This window comes from Lactuca virosa, chromosome 5 (assembly GCF_052849685.1).
Source record: "Lactuca virosa cultivar CGN04683 chromosome 5, Lactuca_virosa_CGN04683_v6, whole genome shotgun sequence".
Taxonomy (NCBI): domain Eukaryota; kingdom Viridiplantae; phylum Streptophyta; class Magnoliopsida; order Asterales; family Asteraceae; genus Lactuca; species Lactuca virosa.
The window spans coordinates 223,655,268-223,673,269 of NC_136430.1; the positions used below are offsets into that span (position 1 = coordinate 223,655,268).

The following is an 18,002-nucleotide window of genomic DNA, read 5'->3' on the forward strand; positions in this document are numbered from 1 at the left end:
TAACCCAACCCTATTTCATTTAAAAAATTAAACTTTAAAAGGGAAAAATGAAAAAAATCTATCATGTTGTTTTAGTAAAATGGAGAAATTACCCTTGTCTAAGAGACACATTTTATCAACCAATATAACATCAAATGTTTTGAGAATTATATACATGTGTGTATGTCAGCATATGCAAGATCACCATATCCATTCCCAATGTAAATTGTATTACCACTTTAATTGATGTCTAGTGAAAATCAAATGATATTACAGGTCTTCCTTGAGCAGCTATTTCACACAGACGTACCTACGGGAAGTGAAATAATAAATTTATTAAATAATAAATTTACTCAAATTATAGCAATGTGGTTTAAAAGTACATTGCTATAAATGGTATAAATATATATTTAAAAAAAAAAAAAAAAGAGGACCACACACTAACTACCTTTCTAATTGATCAAAAGAAAATTTGAATAAGAACTATTATCCATATTATAGCAATATGTTTTAAAAGTACATTGTTATAATTGGTTTAAATGGATTTTAAAAAAAAAATGTAATACTGAATCCGTTGGCATTGTGACACTTAAAATGTGACTGAATTATAGACTGGCGGTGGTGTTACATTTAAAATGATTGCATTATATGAACACTACCACCATAAGTCTAACACCGCCAAAATATGTAAAATTGAAACCGATGCCTTGTAGAGTTTTAATCTACAGAGTATAGTGTGAATGAAGGAATAAGGGAAAAGAAATACATAAACTTACTGATGTGTTTAACTTGTGAAGTAGAAGGGTATTCAGAGAGTTGATCTGATTCACCAGAAAGACACGTCAAAAGAAAAAATTACCAAAGGTTAGAAATCGATTATGTGTATTTATGTTGTACCAAGCAATGAGATAGAGGAAACAAATCAATGAAAATTTATTCAAATTATAGAGATTATGCTTATCTTTTGAATGTTTGACTTCATAGAGTAACTAATTTCTAGACTTAATTGCAGGATTCCTTATTCATTAAAGAATTTTGAATTTAACATTAATGGAAGGTATAATCGATCAACATAAATAGATGGTATAATTGGATTTTATTTGATGTAGTTTTTTTTATAGATAAATATTTCGGTAAATTCTTTTTAATGGTATGTAGCAAACATTCAGGAAATAAGTTAATAGGATTATAGGGTATTCACGAAATTTGGGCTAAATAAATATTAAGGATTTCAAATTTGAATATGTAATCCCTAATGTTATCGTTAAAGATTTGAACATTTTAAAGTCAACATTAAGTTTTGGTGAATGAGACAAATAAGGGCATCCACAATGCATCGAACTCTATAAAGTTCAATGGAGTATCACATCATCATTCACTATTTCATACAACTCTATTCATTTTTATCCCACAATGCATTAAACTCTACAAGTTCAATGAAACATATTAAAAAAATATTTATTTAAAGATTTAAAGACTTTCCTTTTTTCCATTGAAGAGTTCAATGACCATTGAACTCCAAATCCATTAAATGCCAAGGTGGCATTTCATAATGGTGGAGTTGTATTCATTAAATGATAAGTAGGCATGACACCTCATTCAACTCTTCCATTAAACTCCCCATTGTGGATGCTCTAAGGAAGAAAATAATATTCAAATAGGTGGACGAATTTGAATTTGAATATTTAATTAAGTAAAAAGTAGACTAAGGGCAAATTAGGAAAATCACTTTTAAAAAAAAAGAACGGGAATAGAAGCTTGAGAATGGCTGAGCAATTGACACGTGGCAATTGTGCTCTCATTTATTAGGATAGGAGATTCTTTGTCATTCATATATCAAAGTATCGTGAGGGAAGGGCTTGCATAACAATTGAAGTTTTTGGAAGGAAGCCAAACCCCAAAAATGGTAATTTATATACTAAGCAATATTTTTATTTTATTTTATAAATCTCCATATGTTTTTAAATAATTAATCATGATTATAGGTTCATAATTAATATATTCGATATCTTTCCATAATATTACAAAAATAAGGATTAGAAGTAGTGACAAAATATAGAATTAAGATTTGGAGTTTAAAGCACTTGATATACAATCAATATTTAAGAAGAAAAAGTAGTAATTAACCTCAAAGGAACACAAATTAACCAAGAAATGGCAGCTGCCACCATGTCTCTTAACTCCTGCTCCGTTCAACAACCGCGAGCCGCCGCCCAAAGACTTCACATGCTCCTCCACTTCACGGCCACCGTCGCCATCTTATACTACAGGCTCACCAACTTAATCCACGGCGACGTACCCACCCTGCCATGGGTTCTCATGACGGTTTCCGAGTTTATCTTCTCCTTCATTTGGTTCTTAACTCAAGCCTTCCGGTGGCGTCCGGTGGCTCGAACCGTAGCCCTTCATAACCTCCCTGATGACGACCAGTTGCCGAAAGTTGACGTCTTCATATGCACGGCGGACCCCAGTAAGGAGCCGACGGTGGAGGTCATGAACACGGTGTTGTCCGCCATGGGACTTGATTACCCGTCGGAAAAACTGGCGGTGTATTTGTCAGACGACGGTGGTGCTCCGTCGACGGTTTATGCGATGAAAGAAGCATGTTCATTTGCAAAGGAGTGGTTGCCTTTTTGTAGGAAGTATAGGGTCAAGAGTAGGTGTCCAGAGTGGTTCTTTTCTAGCTATGGACATGACGAATTGCTTTTTAGAAGTCAGGAGTTTGAAGATGATGAACAGAAGATGAAGGTAAATTAATATCCTAAAAATAAAATAATGTTTTACTTTTTTACTCTTCATACAAACGTACAAAAATAATAAGTTTATGTCACAATCTTAAAGTTTAAAGTGTTCAAAGGTGGTTTTATTCATATCGAGATTATAAAAATATTCATTTAGATTATAATTTGCTTCTTTTTTATATAATAAAATCATAAGCAGCTACACTTTGTTGTCGTAGTTGAACAATCTTTAATTCAGCAACCAATAGAAGTTATGTTGTGCCTAATATTGTTGATCAACCTGTATGATGGGGCGTTGAGGTAAACAGCTGCATAAAGTATAATTTTTTTAGTATATATTGTTATTTAAAAATAAAAATTAATAATAGCGATAATGGTCTTTTTTTTTCTAGTTCTTCTTGAGCGTTTGAGGATATTTAATTTCTCAGAACCGGCCATGAGTCCGGGCTTCAATTTTATAGTAACCTATCTCAAAATGAAAAAATAAATAAAGTTATGTGATAATTTTTTTTTGAACGGCAATTCAAATATAAACTAAACTACTTCATATATGCAGTTAGCGTACAAACAATTCAAAGAAAACGTAGAGCGAAAGACCAATGGTGCTTCTGCTGTTAATGATCGACCACCACATATTTCGGTATGGTTTTTCGATTCATTTCAACGATAATTTTCAAATATTTCCTAGGCTTTTTTGAAACCCTATCTATTCTTGCTTTTTTAATTTTATTTTTGCAAACTAACCTCCTCTTTGCAAGATAGTACGAGAAAAAGACATCGTCTAAAATTGGTTATTCTTGTGAGAATCGGTTACTAGTTAGTCACATTGTTTCCTTTATGTTTTTAGCATTTTTCACTATTAGGGCTGATGGAGTTATTCCCTTTCAACCTACTACCACATCAGGTTTTTTTTTCTTTTTTCCTCTATCTTTTCCAACCCACAACACATATAAACCCTATGTTTCTCAACCCACTCAACCCACTACTATATCATTATTTTTAATAATTAAAAACCTAGAAATTAATTTATTATATTTTTAATATTTTAATCCAAATACTTTCTCATAAAATGCATGTTACTATTAGATAAATTTATGAACACTTATATAAAATAACAAACTATTTTAAATAAATAATTTCAAACAAAAGAAAAATCTTTTCTGTGATTCTTGGAATTTCAAAAACAAAAAAAAAAAAAAAAAAAAAAAAAAAAAAAAACTATTTTACAACTATTATTTGATGCACACTAAAATTTGGGTTTACAAAACTTCGGCTCATAATCCTATTTTCACATAAAAGCTATTAAAAATAAGGCCCATAAAAAACAAACGCTCAAAGACTTGGGATTAAGGATTTCTTTACTTTTTTGTCATCTTCAATCGGACGTTCAAAAAGATTTGGAGAACTATTTGATAAGGTAGGAGCAATCGACGATGGGGAAAATTCTAGTGAAGGTAAAGGTTGTGAGATTGTCTTCTTTCCAATTCGTCAATGTAGGAGGAGTAAAGGTTGAAGCGGGTTCAACAACCCGCACAAGAGTTCCCACCTCCCTAAAACGTTGGAACCCGCCATTGAAGGGGCCATGACCTGGCAGTACTGTCGGTATCGCCCTAAACCGCCGGCGAAACTTAATTATAGTATTTATTAAATTATTTAAAATCATGCCCACCTGCATAAAAGTGACGACAATTTTTTTTACAAAATTTCCCAACAACGGATCAAAGAAAATACAAAATTAGACAACAATGGAACCCTGTTTTTGAAGGATACCACAGTCCTAACGAAGTTGTTCATTTGAGATAACGAAAAATATTCTTGACTACAGTTAGATGTGGTTCCCTGGGATTTGATTGGTACCTAGCACAATTGCACACAGAAAACATGATATCAGGTCGACTTGCCATGAGGTAAAGTAACGAACCTATCATGCTTCGATACAATGTAAGGTCAACAGTTGGTTTATCTAACGAAGGACTTAGTTTTGTTCCAACTGCCATTGGTACTCTCAACTTTGTGTTATTCGTCATTCCGAACTTTTCAAGCAGATTTCTTGTATATTTCTCTTGATTTATTAATATTCATTCTCTGCTTTGACAAATATTTAATCCCAGAAAGTTGTTTATCTTCCCCATCATGCTCATCTCAAATTGACTTTTCATCAAATTTTCGAATTCTCTTGACAAAGCAGGGTCAGTAGAGCCAAAAATAATATCATCAACATAAATATGAACAAGTACGCGATGATTTCCAACTTTCTTTCGAAAAAGAGTGGGATCAACTGATCCTTGTTTAAATTTCAATTGTTTTAAGAAATTGGTAATAGTTGCATACCAGTTTCTTGGTCCTTGTTTTAACCCATATATTGCTTTATCTAAAATATAACAATGATCAGGATATTCTTCATTAATAAAACCCGAGGGTTGTTCAACGTACACAGTCTCTTCAAGTTCACCATTGAGAAACGCACACTTAACATCCATCTGGTTGACATCAAAATCCTTGTACGCTGCATAGGCTAAAAATATTCGAACAACCTCGAGTCTTGCGACACGGGCGAAGGTTTCCTCATAATCTATACCTTCTTGTTGCAAATAACCTTTAACTACAAGCCTAGCTTTGTTTCGTATAATATTACCATCTTTATCAGTATTGTTTTTAAAGATCCATTTTAAACCCACAATTGAAACATCATTTGGTTTGGGAATTAATCTCCAAACCTTGTTTCTTTCGAATTCAGCAAGTTCAGATTGCATAGAAACAACCCAATCAGTATGTTTCATAGCATCCTTGACTGATTTAGGTTCAATTTTTGAAATAAAAACATTGAACATGCAAAATTCTTGATTTACATTAAGTACCTCATTCATTGCACGCAATTGAGCTCTTGTAAACACTCCTTCATGTGGATCACTTAAAACTTGTTCCTTTGGATGACTTCTAATCCATCTATCCATTGGAGGATATGCAGGATCAAAGTCCAACAGTGCATCTTTGAACATCTCTTCAGTTTCAGATCCTTCACCTGCATTTGAGAAGTTATCATTAATATCATGAAAAACATCAGTTTAATCATTCAAAACATTTGTATTATTTCCAACTTGCTCCCCCTCAACAATTAGATTATTATTATGATGCTCCCCCTCGACATCAACATTCGTCTAACTCTCTCCCCCTCGAAAGTATGCTCCCCCTCAACTTGAACATTCGTCATAATTGGTAGAATTTCTTTATTCGTGGAAGAATTTGTTGATGAAAACAAATCATTGTTATCCTGTGTAAGAGTGGAATCCTCTGAATGTTTCGATGCTTCAGGCACGCGATTATCATCAGCATTTACTTTTGCATCAATGGCACGATCTGGAACACCAAAAATCAAATCATAATCAAAATCTAACGAATTCAAAGATTGAGATTCATTATTTGATTCATTCATTATTGGTTGTTGTTCAAAGATTTTATCAACTTGTTTAACAAAATAATCATCAAAAGTGAGATTAAATGTTTCTTCGATCTTTCTCGTTCGTTCGTTTAACACCCTATATGCAACCGAATTGTGCGAATATCCCAAAAATATCCCTTCGTCAGCTTTTGGCTGAAACTTTGAAAGATGATCCTTGAGATTCATGATAAAGCACCTGCACCCAAAAACATGGAAAAATTTAACATTTGGTTTGCGATTGTTTATAATTTCATAAGGAGTAATGCTAAAACGACGATGAATAAACGATCGATTTTGAGTGAAAAAAGCAGTAGAAACTGCTTCGGCCCATAAGTATTGAGGAAGATTCGCATATGTGAGCATTGTCCTTGCAGATTCACAAAGGGAACGATTTCGTCTTTCTACAACACCATTCTGTTGAGGAGTGTAATGTGAAGAGAAATTATGCGAAATTCCTTTGTCAGTTAAAAACGAATCAAGAACATTGTTCTTAAATTCAGAGCCATTGTCACTCTTGATCTTTCAAACCTTTTTCTTCAAACTTAGTTCAATATGCTTGATGAAGTCGATCAATGCTTGAGCAGTTTCGGATTTGAGTCTTAGAAAATATATCCATGTAAATCTTGAAAAATCATCAACAATGACCAATATGAATCTCTTCTTGTTGAGAGTCTCAACAGTTGAGGGTCCACACAGATCAATGTGAAGTAATTCCAGATGCTCAACAATCTTCGAATCAATAACAATGACATGACCTTGTCTGTGCTGCTTTTCTTGTTCGGAAGCTGCACACAAAGTATCATTATCAAATTTTAACACAGGTAAACCTCTAACTAGATCTTGTACCACCAATTTATTCAAATTTCGAAAATTCAAATGAGACAGTCGTCGATGCCAGAGCCAGCTAACATCAGAGGAAGCTTTCGAAAGTAAGCATACTGAGGGAATTCCAACTATTGGATTGATGTCAAGAGTAAACATATCGCATTTTCATTTGGATTTGAGCAAAATTTCCTTTGTTTCAATACTCGAAATCACACTGCTTTCTTCATTAAACACCACTTGATTGCCAGTGCCCACAACAAGTTGCGAAACACTTATCAAGTTATGTTGAAGACTTTCGACATATGCAACTCTGTTCACTGTGAATTTCCCATTTGTGACTTTTCCGTATCCTCTAACATGACATTTATTGTTGTTGCCAACTTTCACTACTCCAGCATTCTCCAAAGTTCTATAATCACGAAGATTCTCCTTTCTGCCAGTCATGTGACGAGAGAAACCACTATCGATATACCATTTTTCATCATATTGCTCGTCACTCATAACCTGCAATTAATGAAAGAATTTAGGTCCCCAAGGCTGTTTGGGTCCTTGGTTATTAGTTTGAAAGATAATGTGAAATGAAGATCCTTTGATCTAATTACGAACTTTAGACTTGAGACTATCAACTAAGTCAACTTCGTTAGTTAAAGGCACAGAAAAGTAAGTATTCGTTGGTTTAAAATCTTCACTGGCTTTTGCCTTTTGTTTCTCCGTTTGTTTCTCAATAACCATTACCTTTGGAATAGCTCTCCATTGTTTAACAGAAATATTTGATTCTTTTAATGAAGAACTTCCATTGGATGATTCATTCAGATACTTCTCATATTCATCCTTGATCTGTTCTTGAGAAAATTTCCCATATTGAAATCTCTTTCCCTTTCCTTCCAACCAATGATTAATATTCTTCACATTTGTTTTTCCTTTAACAAATGAAGCTTTTACCGTTTGTTTTGAAGGTGGGTTTGGAAAAGGATTTGGATAAGGCTTTAAAGATTCATATCTTCTCCCTTGAACTTGTAATTCTCACAGTGTCTTGTTGGTTTTCTTGTGGAAACATGAGGAGTATAACGATTTTGAAATCGACTTTGATAACGAATGTTATTTCTTTGAAAAACTTTTTGAGAGTTCAAAAATTGATTTTGATTTGGAACTCGATGATAATCCTTTTGTTTACTTGATTGAAAATCACTTCTTGAAAAATTATTTTGTAGAACTCTTTGATTTTGTGAATTCGAAACAAAACTCTTTGGATGTTGATTTTGCACATAATTTTCATGATAAGAAGTTTGAACATTAGATTTTTGAATTGGTTTTGAAACATGTTCCTTGTTTTTAGAAAATCATTTTGTCATTTTTGTGGAGACAAATTCTTTTGAGTTGGTGTGTGATTTTGCTTGATTACATCTTTCTTTACAAAAGAGGTCTGAACATATTTAGACTTTTTCTATTTAGAAGATTTGTTAAGCAAAACATTTTGTTTCTTTCGAGACTCAATGTTATGCCAAAAAAAATTTTGTTCGTGCTTGTCTCTTTGAAATATTGTTTTCTTTCGAAATTGTTTCAACTTGATCCTTAAAATCTTGAGAATTAATTTTGACATTTTGAGAGACAATTTCAACCTTCTTTGAAACATCTTTTGATTTTTCAGATTTCTCAACCCAAACTCGTTGTGGTTTTTGTCTTTGAAATGTGTATGAATTCTTTGTTAAATTGTTTTCGACGGTACTTTGGTTTGAGAAAAATCCTTCTTTTGATGCTTTCTTATTTTCCTCTTCAACGAATTTGTTAACCTCAGGATTAACATTCTCTCCATTTCCAGTTGTGACAAACACTTGATTTGGAATAACTACATCATCAGTGCATTTGAAATTTGGATACACAGCTGAATTGAACTCAAGGTAATGAGAACCCTTTTCTTTCATGATCTTGTCAAATTTCTCAGTTTCGTCAAAAACCTGATCAACTACAACCCTTGAATTAGTGTTTTCTTTCGGAACATCATCATTGTCATCGTCACTGTCTGTTTGACAATCTTCGACAATTACTCGGTCAAGATCAAAAACTTTCGAAGTTGAAGGTTGGTCATTGTTAATTTTAACCTCATAATCATTACATTTTTCTTTGCCTTTAGCCATTGAAGTGACATTAATGACAGACAATTGGGAACAATCAATAATTTCCTCATCTTGAATTTCACTAATATCATCAGAATCATCTTCGATATCAGCGTAATTATTTTGAAGATCAATTTTTGAATTGTCAGTTCTTTTCAAAATCTTAATTTGTTCGTCTTTGGTCAAGGTTTCATTTACAATGTCAACTAATTCATTAGCATTCAAACATTCATCAATTTTTACTATTCCATATGCATATGTATTATCTGGAACTTTATCAAATTCAGCAATTTTTTGTTCACAATCATAGGAAATAGAATCAATTTTCTCCCTTTCGAATGCTAAAAAGGGCAAAAGTTTCCTATGTTGTTCTTTGCTAATGTCCGAAGAATGATGAAAGCTGTCAATTTACTATATAATCTTTTAGCAGAGTTACAGTAGATATTTCGTTGTTTTAACAAAAGCTTAACATCTGCATTTAGACTATCCCTATCACACATCAAATTTGTAATTTGCATATCTAAGTATTCAATTTTCATTTTCTTCGAATCCAACACCTTCTGAATTTCTAAGAGTTGAGTATTTGACTTCTTAGCCTCATTACTAGCAGAAATAAGTAGATAATTAACGTAAGTAATGGCTGCATCAAACTCAGATAAAATCGAATCATATGCACTTGAGGGAATATTAAAAGATTGAAAAAGAGAACGTACCTGAGAAGTCATTGGAGATTTATGCGAAGATGTTGTCACAAAGCACTTTCCGGTTATCTTCTCTTCCTCTCCTTCCTCATGCACAACAAACATTGCCCCGTGTGTAGGGTTCCGTATCTCTTCGTCGTCTGAGCCTGACGAACAAATTTGGTATGTACCATCCTCTTCATCCACACCTTTGGCCACTAAAGACAAACCTTTTGCTTTTGTACAAACCTCTTCCAGCTTTTCCACATAATAAGCTTCATTTTTCACCTTGTTTTTTTTCTCATCACGCTTAAAATGCATGCAGTCAGATGCCATATGATTCGCCCCATTGCAGTAATAGCAGTCGAATCCTGCATCGCCTTTAAGCTTTTTCTCTTTCTTTTCTTCCTCAGCTCGAACTTCCTTCTTTTCTTCCTTCTTTTCATCACCTCCAGTTTTCCCAATAACACTTCCTCTCATATCACTGTTTTTCGACCTTGCATTGAATGGCTTCTTAAAAAAATTCTTTACTTGATTGTTAGAGTAAAATTCAACAACCTCATCATCAGAGTTTACAATCAGACCCTCATCATCCGAACCTTCCTTCTCAGTAGCTTCTCTCTCAGCTTCCCTTCCAGTAACTTTTGAAACCAAAGCAAGCGGACCACCCATACTAATCTTCGCTTCTTCAGCAGTTTCATTAACTTCGGATTCGTGAGTTTTCAACAGATTGTACAGACCATTCAACGAAAAGTTATCAAAACTTTGTTGAGTTTTCACCATCAAACTCACATTTCGCCATTCCTTGCGAACCCCCATAACAAATGTGAGATTAAACTCCATTGTTGATCTAGTGATGACATATCGATTGCACTTGTATATTAGCTCATTCAGACGATCGTAGTACAACTCGATAGATTCACCATATTTTTGTTTGAATTCTGTTAGTTCAACCAGACAATTTTTCACTGAATTGATTTTTGTCTTTTCATTCCCTTGAAACTTTTCCATCAGAGTATTCCAGATATATTTAGCAGATTTACAACTACGAAAGTAATTGTAAACAACAGGAGTTAGAGCACCTTTGAGTTCTCTCATGCACTTCTTCTCATTCTTCAACAATCTTTCAGTTAGTTCAGTGACATTTTGATTATTGGAAGAAGTTCCAATACTCTGAACAGCAAGAGGTGGACGAACATAGAATACACTTGCACAACTCTTCACCGATTCCATTTAAGTAATCTTCCATCCGATCAGCCTACTGATCATAATACTCGGGTATCAGCATCAGAATTTTCCTTGATGAACCAAGGAGATGAGAATAAGACGTCATCGTGTTCATGTTGAAGTTCGCCATTGATGTACGGACAGAATTTGAGAAAAGCTTAAATTTGAATAAGATCAAACAGATAAATCGCTTGTTAAACACCAATCGAACACTCGATTTAGCTACTAGAACGCATAATCGACTCACAACAGTAGATCTAAGATGATTTTCTGATGCAAAAGAGCAGAAAATTGAAATCTAGAACGAGAACGAGACTCAAAACTTTTGCAAAAATTCAGAAAACAGATCAAATCTATATGAATCCTACTCTGATACCAAATGTAGTTGTAATGAAATCGAGAATGAATAATACGATCAGATTAAAGTATGAATGATGAACACAAAATGTAAATAATATCTGTTTGGCTCAAATTAGCTTTCAAAGTTGTACAGAGAGTTTAGACAAGATTACATCAATGAGCAAAAGTGAAAGTTCTTATCTACTCTAGTACGCTTCCCTATTTATAGGAAAGATGAAAGCGAACAAAAAAATACAAGGAACTAGATACTCTAAGTTTCGAAACATAAATGCCCTTGCAATAAAGTTACAAACTAACGAAACATATTAACGACATTCGACACCTCACAACTAAATTCGACATCTACACAGTGGAAGGTTCTGGATTCTTTTGTTCAACTATTAAACAATTGCACTTTAGACCCTGCACTTTTAATTAATTCTTTTAATCCCAAAATTAATTCTGATTAATTATTAATTAAATAGTACTGTCTCTAGTTAATATATTATTTTCATAATACATTAATAAACTTTTTATATTAATTTATTAATCATATAATAAGTTAATCTCTCTCTCTCTCTCTCTCTAAAAGTCATCATGTCCAATTGTTAGGTGTGAGGGCAACCCAAAAGGATTGTGCTTCAATCAATACAAGTATATATCAATTATAGTGAAAGAACCCCTTTCTATACTTTCATATTTCTGAAAGACCCAAACTTTCATACTTGACAATATAGTTACTCCAAAACATGCTACATGCATATTCATAAAATAATATTTTTACATTGATAAAGTCATTACAAAAGATTGAATACAAACCGACTATGTTTTAAGATTTTACATGACTACCCAAGATATTGTAAATCTATACAAACCTAAACCAAAATACAAAAAAAAATAATATTACAACTATTCTAAGTCTTCCAACTATACTGGGTGCCTATTGCCTGCATTATGTTAAAACATTGGGAGGGGTAAGCGATAACGCTTAGTGAGTTCAATAATAAATACAATATAATCTTATGCCATATATATACCAATATGACAGAAGCAAAGAATAACGATAACGACAATAGCATATGTGTATCATATATCAGGCTTTCATATCAATCAAAGACTTGATTCAAAGATTTACGATCAATGAGACTTAATGATTTCAATACTTAATATACATCAATGAAGCTTTGGCCCAAATGGCACAGAAGACATACAAATGTCTGACTATCATTTTATTAGATTTCAGGTTTTCACGCCCTGTTTAATCTTCTGCCAATGCCATAGAATGAAGGCATTCTCTTACGGAGACATGCTCTACATGTCCATAATCTTACGAGTCATGAACTCTAATATTAAGGTATATATTTCAGGTATTCACGCCCTGACTAACCTTCTGCTAATGCCATAGAATAGAGTCATTCAATTACTGGGGGACATGCTCTAAATGGCCAGAGGCTACATACCAATACCACTGTGAATCTGAGTTCTTAAACTGATCACATAGTAAGAGGTATAGCTTTTCTATCAAAATAGCGGAAAAATAATAACACTGGAAAATAACTCGGGATAATAACATACCAATTCCACTGTGAATCTAAGTCCTTTCACTGATCACAAGGTTAGAGGTATAGCCTTGCTATCAAAATAGCAAAACTTAATAACACGAGAAATCAACTCTGGATAATAACATGCTATTAAAATAGCGAATAAAAATTACACGGGAAAATAACCCGGAATAATATTACTGAAAAGCACATAGCATATATAACACATAACACACAATTGTTCCTATATATTGAACTCACCTTGAATTAACCGGGGGTCAAAATAATAATTTGGGCAGCACTTCGGCTCTAAATATGACTTTCGTCGTTGAAAACCGGGAGTTTTTTTGAAAACCGGGCCCTGCGAAGGTAGAGCTTCGAAACCGAAAAGATAAATTTTCCGGGCTTCTCGGGAATCTCGGGGCGCGTTTCGGGCTTTGGAATAAGTACCGGGGCTTCGGGGGAAGCCAAAATACCAAAAATATCAAATTTGGGGTGAAAAGTGGCAATTTCCCAAAATTCCCCGGGTAATCTCGCAAGGCTGCTATTTATAGGGGAGAGCTGCGAGGATTGGCCGAGAAGGGTGAGTCAGCGAGGGCAGGTGGCAGCGAGGGAGAGAGACACGCGAGGGGGCAGCTGGCGCTTCGGACTCCGGACCAAACACGCGTCGGATGCGAGACTACACAGCGCATGCTTTGGACACGGAGTCAGCAGCACGTCGGACGGGGATTGGGCCGCTGCTCGGACGAATTAGAAGGCGACGCGTTAGCAGCTGGGTCTTCGGCTCGGACACGTGGCGCGATGACTCACCGAAATCAGCCTTATCCTTGCGAGTTTTCTCGGAAATTGTGCCCCGACCTTCTAAAATCCGTAACTTTTGCATACGAGCTCCGTTTTTGACGTTCTTTATATGCACGCGTAGAGAAAATTATGCTCTACAAATTTTGTTTAGACTTCGTCGGAAAATTTTGACTTTATTTTTATATTATTATTTTTAACAGACCGGGACTGGTAAATCCGTTAAAAATTCATAACTTCTTCATCCGACGTCCGTTTTCGTCAGACTTTTTACCGTTGTACTACTAATGACGAGACCTTCGATTCTCGTTTAGGTTGTGTCAGTTAAAAACCACTCAATCTAAAATTCGAGTTTTTAGCTGTCTACTGCTAAGCTGAAACTTGTAAAAATCATAACTTCCTCATACGAAGTCAGATTTTGGCGTTCTTTTTATCAAAATTCTCGGTTTAACGAATACTACGACTTTCATTTAGATCACTAAGGCTAAAAAGTAGTTTATCAAAAACTCACTTTTTACGTCATTCGGCACCGTGCCGGTTTTATCGCGGATCTTCGATTGGTCATAACTTCTTCGTTATAACTCGGATTTCGATGAGGTTTTCGCCTATATGTTTCTAACGAGATTATCTACAACTTTCAATAATAAAATTTTACTTATTTCAAATTTTATATTTTCGCTAAATTTCACTATTTGGCTTTTAATTGGAATCTCATAAGACTTCTAATAATTTATGAGTGATTCTAAACATAGTTTTACTTCATTTCTCGTAAAAACTATCTGTTAGAGCTCAACACTCAATTTCACATAATATTTCATAATATTTTTAACTTTTTGAATTACATAACACGATTTCAAAACGTGTATGTTACATATAGTTATGAGCTTAGACACCTAATCCAACAATTAAAACATTCTACTTTGATTCATTTTATAAATTTTGAGAAATTAGGTATTTTCTAAGTAGAATCCTAGAAAGAGAAAAATAGAAAGTAAAATGTTGTTATAGAAACTAAAAAGAAATGGAAGTAAGATGCTCTAATAAACAAGTAAATAAAAATGACTTTACTTTGTCATTTCTTGCATTTAGTCCAACTATTTATGCATTTCTTGCTAAAAAGTTTCCACTTTTTCTTATTAATTAGTTTTTAAACTAATCTGAAATCTAAACCCTCATCCCCATATAAATTTATCTTTTCTTGTGAGTTGTCCAAAACGAATTTAAACTTATGCTCACTGACATAAAATTTCACATGTAGAGATGTCAGGATTCATGTGGCGCACAACTTATTTCCCATCATAGCAATCTAATATTTACATTAATTTTATCGATTTTTTCTTCGAAATATCAGTTCTAAAATAAAATGTATGTTGTATGCCTTTCAAAGAAGGAATCTTTTTTACATAACCTTTTTGGGCTATTTTTGACGATTAGGATGACGAGAGCATTTTCAATTTTACCATAAAATGTATTTTATGTGCCTTTCAAAAAAGGAGTATTTTCACATAGCCTTTTTTTGGTTATTTATGATGATTATGATCATGAGGGCATTTATGTCTTTTGAAAAGACAGACTAGACATTAGAGAGTGAATCGTCATCCCACCTTTTTTGGGTGGGAAAAATGACATCATCTGTCATTGGTCAAAAGTTGTATTTTTTGTCCTATTGATGTCGGTCTTGTCCAGATGCCAATGAGACAAAAATTATAAGGTCAGTCTGCTGACCTTTTTGGATGAGACAAAAAAATAATAATTTGTCCCATTAACATTATCTATCACGCTGGATTTGTTTTCTTTTTTTTATTATTTTTATTTTATTATTTTATTTTTTTTTACAGTTTGTGTCTCATTGACGCCAATTCTTAGGCCATTTAGAAAAGTAACTTTCTGTTCAATCGTTTTCCTTCTCAAATCATGCTCAAGCATTCTACTTAGCAAATGGTTAAAACGAGTAACAGGTTGATCAATAGTTCTATCTGGTTTTTGTTCAAAAGAACCAAATTCAGATAAAAGAGTGGATTGAATTGAATGAGTCAGATCAACATCACCAGAATACAACTCTTTCAACCTATCCCAAATTTCCTTAGCTGTACGAAGAGAACTTACGAAACGAAATGTGTCGGGAGGAAGAGAAAACCTCAGAATCCTACACTTTTAAATTGTTCATCAACAATTCTTTTTCATCATATTTAACACTATCAAGCTAAAACTCACCACCACGGTGTGGTATGTGACCACGCCGTGGGAATTATAAATTCATCCATCATTGACTTCTGTTGACTCGATCCAACAATCCCGTTTCCAGCTCCACATTTTTGCTTCTTTTTAATCCCGAAAATGTCTTTGTTGCTACAAAACATAATTTAAACATTATAAGTACCTTTTCTATTTAATTAAGAAAAAATGTAGCTAAAAATACCAAGATATTGCACAAAATATATCTTTAAATATAACAATATCAACTCACGAACCAAAGAAGAACACAACCAACACTTGCAACACATACTAGAACTGTTGAGAAAGGAAACGTTGTACGCTAAGTTCTCTAAATGAGATTCATGAATACCCTTCAAAAATAGAAGCAATCAAGATTTTGGAAGCAACAAAACGCCAACCGAGGTATGCCAAATCTTAGTCCTTGCTGGCTACTACATGAGATTCATTGAAAAGTCTCCAAGAAAACCAAATCCTTCACAACATTGACACAAGAAGAAACAAAGTTTAACTGAGAAGATAAGCAGGAAGCGATATTCTAGGAGTTGAAAAATATGTTGTGTAGCGTACCGATCCTATCACTTCTCTGAAGGAACTGAAGACCTTGTTGTATACTATGACGCGTCTTATCAAGGATTGGGTCACTTATTAATGCAAAGAGACATGGTGATTGCTTATGCGTCTCAAAAACTCAAGGTGCACGAGAACAACTACACTACCCATGACCTTGAGTTAGGAGCTATAGTTTTTGCCCTAAAAATTTGGAGACACTACTTGTACAGTACGAAATGTACTATCTTTACAGATCACAAGAGTCTCCAGAGACAACAAATATGGGTTGAACTATTGAATGATTACACAAGTGAAATTCTTTATCATCTCGACAAGGAAAATGTTGTAGTTAATGCCTTGAGCTACAAGGAACATGTGAAACCCCGATGGGTACGAGCGTTAACTATGACAATCCATTCCAACCTTACTTCGTAAATCCGAGAAGATCAATTCGAAGCTTTAAAGGAAAAAAACACTGCGAGTGAAGCATTGCGAAGAATGGATAAACAATGCTAAAGGATGAAGAAACACGATATTTCATGAATCGAATTTGGACACCTAAATTCGGTGATGCTAGAATGTAACACCCAAATTTTTCAAAACAATTTTTCATTTCAAACATACTTTCCACCACATAAAAATCACAAAATCATAATAAATCTCTGTATCATCACAAAACATGTCCCAAGATCTCATATAAATAAATTCTCTCTCGTGTGTACGAATCATGTCGGCGCCTTCCTGCGATCCTCACTAGTACCTGAAACACATCACACAACAACTGTAAGCATAAAAGCTTAGTGAGTTCCCCAATATACCACATACAACACATACGCCACTCGAGGCTACAATACGACCCTCCGGTCCGATGTGTCTCAGCGGGACCCTCCAGTCCCGTAGCTCGTTGGACCCTCTGGTCCGGTCATAGCTCGTTGGACCCTCTGGTCCGGTCATAGCTCGTTGGACCCTTCGGTCCGGTCTGTATCGTTGGACCCTTCGGTCCGGTCTATATCGTTGGACCCTTCGGTCCGGTCTATATCGTTGGACCCTCCGGTCCAGTCTATACAAAACATAGCATACATATAACACAATGCACATAATCTCATACATACACATAGCATACAAGACCCTCTGGTCTACACATAAATACCACTCTAGGTAATGTATAGTGAGAAGACTCACCTCGGATGTCTCGGATAATATCCCGCCCGTGTATATACTGATCTAGCCTCTGCCTATACACATAACATAATCATCTCAATCAATCACGACTCTTTAGGCTAGACTAGACTCTCACATGTCCTCTAAGAAGGCTAAAAGGCTATTTTACCCTTCAAACAGTCCACAAGTTCCATTGTTGACCAAACCCAAAAGTCAACAAAAGTCAACGGTCAACCCTTGACCAGACTCGCCGAGTGCACAAATGTGACTCGGCGAGTTCAGCCGTGAACTCGAGTCCTCTATCCCCCTTCTGACTCACTGAGTCATTCCCCCAATTCGGCAAGTCACTCACAGTGTGATTCACGGGAAACCCTAACCCTACTCGCCGAGTC

General features: G+C 34.6%; 1 protein-coding gene and 1 long non-coding RNA gene across 2 annotated transcripts; one reads left to right on the forward strand and one right to left on the reverse strand.

Moving 5' to 3' along the window:
* Positions 1-66: 66 nt before the first annotated feature.
* Positions 67-2,170, reverse strand: LOC145116732 (uncharacterized). The gene is made up of 3 exons (XR_013712280.1): positions 2,107-2,170; positions 756-800; positions 67-289 (listed from the first exon to the last, which is right to left on the reverse strand). It is a non-coding gene; the product is annotated as an uncharacterized LOC145116732 (long non-coding RNA).
* Positions 2,134-3,403, forward strand: LOC145116731 (quillaic acid 3-O-glycosyltransferase CSL1-like). The gene is made up of 2 exons (XM_079053059.1): positions 2,134-2,727; positions 3,277-3,403. The coding sequence occupies exons 1-2, from the start codon at positions 2,134-2,136 to the stop codon at positions 3,388-3,390; spliced, it is 708 nt and encodes a 235-aa protein (XP_078909185.1). The 3' UTR covers positions 3,391-3,403.
* The last annotated feature ends 14,599 nt before the right edge of the window (positions 3,404-18,002 follow it).